Here is a 6,000-nt window from a genome sequence, read left to right on the forward strand (position 1 = left end):
GGGCAACTCAAGGATCGATTGCCTTTCAATGAAGGTTTAATAGTTTTCTCCAATAAAACAATCGCTTAAACACAGCAACTGTATTTAACCTTATTCTGACAATGTTTTCCTAACTTCTAATTAATCTCACGAAAAAATAAGGGCTTTTTTCTTTATCTCAGACTAAGGAAATGGCGTGAATTATTATACTAAATATAACATAGAATTATTCCAAGCTGATTCATTATCTATACATTTTCACATCTCTCTTATTTATAATCAATAGCCTTATAAAATCACATTTGATTGATTTTCTGAGTCTAAGTTCTCTTCCTTTGATAAATAGTTTTTTTCATTGATCACGCGCCCGGCGTCAAGTATAATTCCTATTTTGATTACTTGTAATAACATTTTGAGATGGCATTTATTTCAAGTTATGATTTGAAAATTCATTTATTACCAGAAACTAATGTTGTTTTCCAATATCCCATGAATATTTGACTGGAAAAGATCAATACACGGTGATTTTTCTCCCAGCGTTTTCTAAGGAATTATATTGTTCTGTCAGAATTATTCAGAATTTATTTGATGAAATTAAGTTTGTCACTACAAGCGACAACGGGCGAGCATTAATAAATAAACCTCTCAAAAATCTTTCTGACGTCTACCAAACATGGATTTTAGTATCGCTAATATAGACAGATGGAGCTAAATAAAATATTGGTTTAATTTGTCTGTGCAACGTAATTATACTAGATTGCGCGTTGTCAAATTTCCTTCCGTGAAAAATGTTATAAACAAATCAAAATGACACAAGTCTTGGTGGTAGATTGTCTTAAATGTTGCATTTTTTAAAGTTATTGAAAATATTTGTCAAAAAATATGCAATTAGATCCATGCATTTGGTTGATTTTAATGCAAAACACTGCCAAACGGAACTTCTCTGTGGTAAACATGTAATTTTAAAAGTGAAAAAATACCCCAGCGGTGAATATCCTTGAATATGTTATTGTTTTTAATACGCAATGGATGTTTTTTTTAAAAGGCATTATTTATGTTTTTAATGCTTTTAGAAATATGTTCTCTTTTTATGCATGTAGAGGTACTCTTTGTATTCATGTGGAGGTACTCTTTGTATGAATATGGAGGTACTCTTTGTATGCATGTGGAGGTACTCTTTGTATGAATATGGAGGTACTCTTTGTATGCACGAAGAGGTACTCTTTGTATGCATGTGGAGGTACTCTTTGTATGCATTTGGAGGTACTCTTTGTATGCATGTTGAGGTACTCTTTGTATGCACGAAGAGTTACTCTTTGTATGCACGAAGAGATAATTTTTGTAAGCATGTGGAGGTACTCTTTGTATGAATGTGGAGGTACTCTTTGTATGCATATGGAGGTCCTCTTTGTATGCATGTGGAGGTACTCTTTGTATGCATGTGGAGGTACTCTTTGTATGCATGTTGAGGTCCTCTTTGTATGCACGCTGAGGTCCTCTTTGTATGCATGTGGAGGTACTCTTTGTAATTTATGCACGAAGAGGTACTCTTTGTATGCACGAAGAGATACTTTTTGTAAGCATGTGGATGTACTTTTTGTATGCATGTGGAGGTACTCTTTGTATGAATATTAAGGTACTCTTTGTATGCATGTGGAGGTACTCTTTGTATGCACGAAGAGGTACTCTTTGTATGCATGTGGATGTACTCTTTGTATCAATATGGAGGTACTCTGTGTATGCATGTGGAGGTAAACTTTATATGCATGAAAAGCTTCTCTTTGTATGCATATGGAGGTGCACTTTGTATGCGGAAAAGGTACTCTTTGTATGCATATGGAGGTACTCTGTGTATACATGTGGAGGTACACTTTGTATGCATGAAAAGGTACTCTTTATATGCATATGGAGGTACTCTTTGTATGCATGTGGGGTCCTCTTTGTATGCACGAAGAGGTACTCTTTGTATGCACGGAGAGGTACTCTTTGAATGCATGTGGAGGTACTCTTTGTATGCACGAAGAGGTACTCTTTGTATGCATGTGGATGTACTTTTTGTATGCATGTGGAGGTACTCTTTGTATGAATGTGGAGGTACTCTTTGTATGCATATGGAGGTCCTCTTTGTATGCATGTGGAGGTACTCTTTGTAAGCATGTGGAGGTACACTTTGTATGAATGTGGATGTACTTTTAGTATGCATGTTAAGGTACTCTTTGTATGCATGTGGGGTACTCTTTGTATGCATGTGGAGGTACTCTTTGTATAAATATGGAGTTACTCTGTGTATGCATTTGGAGGTACACTTTGTATGCATGAAAAGGTACTCTTTGTATGCATATGGAGGTACTCTTTGTATGCATGTGGAGGTACTCTTTGTATGCATATTGAGGTACTCTGTGTATGCATGTGGAGGTACACTTTGTATGCATGAAAAGGTACTCTTTGAATGCATATGAAGGTATGGTATGTATACGACGGTACTATAAATGTATTTAAATGACGAACGTTGAAATGACTTCCCTGAAACACACCAGTGCCATTGACCAAATGATAAAGTTGAGGATGAGAGTGGTCCGCATCTTACCCAAGAGGTCATCGGTTCGAGCCCCACCAGAGGTAAGAATTATTGGCCTCTCAATAAGGACCCAATTACTGGTGGAAAATCCCTCGAATTGCTTCGAAACAGTAACACTTCATTCCTACTTAACACGACGCCATTTCTCACAACGGACGGCCAATTTAGCTTATTGGATGCAAAAATAAACGTTATACATGTATATGATAATTCAGTGGCAACCTACCGTATCCCTCTTGTTGGTGCTGATCGACCAGGGCACGTTCGATTGGGTCGAGGGAGGAGAACTTGGGCAGTTTCGAGTTCTTGTCTGGCAGACAGTACATGAACACCGCAAACGTGTCCTTTTCCTTCGGCCCGCGTTTCTTTTTGTCCTTCTGTCGGAGCAGCTCCATCGCGTGCATGATGAGGCCGTGGTTCGCCACAGCCTCAAACCGACCGAAGTTGTCTATCCCTGGGCGTAGAACTCGTCCGTACTTGTTTCTGATTGGTCCAATTGTAGGTTGTCGCCTGCTCGTTGGTGTCGTCTGCATGTGCCCGTTGGTTAGAGAGGCAAGTGTCGCCATATCAGGCTTGATGTCGGCTGCCGTGCTGACGGAGGAGAGACCGCCTTCTCCTACTTCCGGTAGTTGGTTGTATACAAAGATTTTACCCTCACTGGTGCTGTTGTAAATGTTATTATTGTCGATATTGGCACTGTTATTGTTATTGCTTACATTGGTCAACGGCGTGGACATTTGTGCTTTCTGCGATTGTATAATCTGCGCAATCGTCGTCGGCTTGTCTGGAGTCTTTTTATGGCCGGCGTTCATAACAATTTGTCGGGCAAACTCCGCCATAAGTTTAGGATCCATTCCAAAGGCGGTGTGGCCACTAGCTCCTGACAATGGCGTCTTCAAACTGTCGTCTGCTATCTGATCGGTGGCGGGCTTTTTCCCTGTGACGTCAGCGGGTTTCTCGTGCAACTGCGACTGTGTTTCCTTGATGGCGCTCTGATTCTGCATGAGCATGGACGCCATATGTATCATCATCCGGGTATTTTCATCCATTGTCTGGTCCTCCTGAAACAACACACATTATAATAATTATACTAATTTGATTAAATGTAAAGGTATGTCTTAAAAATGGCGGTGGTTGGCCTAACGCAAGCAATATATACTAGGGTAGCCAGGTTTTGAAAAGGACAGGGTGTTGCAGAAGAGAGACAGGGTATTTAGGGAGAAAGGGGCACTTTGATACGGGCTAAGCTTAAACCCTATGTACCAGGCACACTGTGCCTAAACAACTGCCAGTCACTTTACAATATAAGCCCGGCACCAGTACATAAACATATCAAGAGTATACCTAGGTATACTCCATAACACCCGAACGTACAAATCAATTTTGGCTCCACCGAAATGCCCAGAGTTCAAAACTTGGAAAAAAGAAACAATAATTGAAAGTTACGGCGATTATATACACGTAACGTTTAACAGGTTACATTTTGTTATAATTTCAACAAATGTTAGAGTTCAGAATACTTAAAAAAGGTTCTTTCAGCAATGTAAATTTTAAAAAAATCCTAAGGAAGGGGATACCCCTCTCACTCCCACCCCACGTATCGTTTTCAGACAATCTTATGGGCGTTTAATTCAAAATGCTTTAGGGTCCCCCCCCCCCTCCCTGCATTTAAGTTTCTGTTAACGGGAAACTTAAACTAAACACCGCTATCTGACGGAACATCCCGAGCTAGCCGGAGATGGCCGAGTAGTTACGATTGGCATGGAAATGGCCGAGTAGTTACGATTGCCATGATAACTTGTAACCTTAACATTCACGTGCAGTGGGCACGCATACAATCGAGAATGTCAACAAAAAATAAATATCGCAGGTACAAGTTTCAATGGTGCATATTGAGTTGAAGCACATTAAAGCTGCAGTCTCACAGATTGACCGTTTTGACAAAAAAAATCTGAAAAAAATGACTTGGAACGAGACATTTTATTGCGTAAATCATCGGTCTGGAAACCCTTGATTTGAGAAGGCTGACTAAAGATTAGTTCTTTTCTACGGTCGAAAATTGATGTTTTATGACTTAGAGAGTTACTTACGCTTTAAGAAAATTGAAATTTTCGGCCTTATTTTCACAATTTAGATCTGTTTTATTGTGATTTATCTTATATGAATGAATTGAAGGCATTGCTGCCAGAATCAGCTGATTCTAAGACATAATTAAAAAAAAAATATGTCAAAACTGTCAATCTTTGAGAGTGCAGCTTTAAGGGGTTTAAAGCGAAATTATTCTAACTGGCATTAAATACAGAACCAGATATCACATTTTAAACCTCACTCCTTGATGTGCACTTTAAGCATTTAGATTTGAAGCTTTACCTTAAAAATTCTCAGAAGAAAAATAAGTATTCACAGTTTATAACATTAATCTTATATACCTCAAAACTAAAGCATTACCTTTTTATAAACTAAGTCCCATATCTTTTCATTACTTCAAAGTGTGTGTTTTATCCTTACACTGTTCACAAACTGGTTCGTAATAAATGAGTTCATGTCAGGGAATATTTCAAAGCATAAATTATTGTTTAAACTAATAAATATTTCAATATAGCCAGACTCTGAACAGTATAACAATGTGTGCGAAAGATATTAAAAATGTTAACATTTGTTAAACATAAATAAACCCGCTTTATGACTCAGCGTATTGATAAATGCATTTAATAACTAACATTATAAAGGATGGGGGCAATGTTCACCGGAAGATGGAATTTAGGCTTAACTTAACTCTATTATATATTCGTTGCATTCATTTGAACCAATATCATTAATATTCAGTACTCCTCTATATATCAAAATTATCAGTAAACATATTGGAATTATTAGTATTGGTATTTGAAAAAGAATCGTCTGAATGCAATATAATTTAGATCTTTGGGCTGATATACAATTTATATAAAGCCAAATTTACATTTCACATGCGGATCAAAATAGGCTAGATGCATCACCTGTTGAAAAATGTAATTTATCACACTACGATTAAAGCTAAACTTGCAGCAGCAGCAGCTGCATGGCAGAAGCAGCAGAAGCAGCAGCAGCAGCACCACCACCACCATCATCATCATCATCATCATCATGAGCATCGATCAACACCTACACAGCCACCACTACCAGCAGCACCACCACTACCGACATCAGCAACAGCAGCAGCAGCAGTAGTAGTAGCAGCAACAGTAGCAATATGATCACCATGATCATCATCGTCGTCGTCGTCGTCCTCCTCCTCCTCTTCCTTCTGCTCCTCCTCCTCCTCCTCCTCCTCCTCCTCCTCATCATCATCATCATCATCATCATCATCATCATCATCATCATCATCATCATCATCATCATCATCATCCCTCTCCCCCGCCTCATGATATTCATCATCAACGATGACTGGTAAGAAAGCTGATACT

At 38.6% G+C, this 6,000-nt stretch overlaps 1 protein-coding gene across 6 annotated transcripts in view; it reads right to left on the reverse strand.

The window, feature by feature from the left end:
- LOC128238376 (uncharacterized) overlaps nt 1-6,000 on the reverse strand; it is a 20,843-nt gene that overhangs the window by 6,485 nt on the left and 8,358 nt on the right. For 5 of the 6 annotated variants that reach the window (XM_052954234.1, XM_052954233.1, XM_052954239.1 and 2 more), the window contains exon 2: nt 2,784-3,618. In XM_052954234.1, the coding sequence (XP_052810194.1) occupies nt 2,784-3,618 (835 nt within the window). Of the gene's footprint in view, nt 1-2,783; nt 3,619-5,005; nt 5,079-6,000 lie in introns of those variants that run through there. The other variant, XM_052954237.1, reaches the window with a different exon arrangement.

This window comes from Mya arenaria, chromosome 6 (genome assembly GCF_026914265.1).
Source record: "Mya arenaria isolate MELC-2E11 chromosome 6, ASM2691426v1".
NCBI classification, from domain to species: domain Eukaryota; kingdom Metazoa; phylum Mollusca; class Bivalvia; order Myida; family Myidae; genus Mya; species Mya arenaria.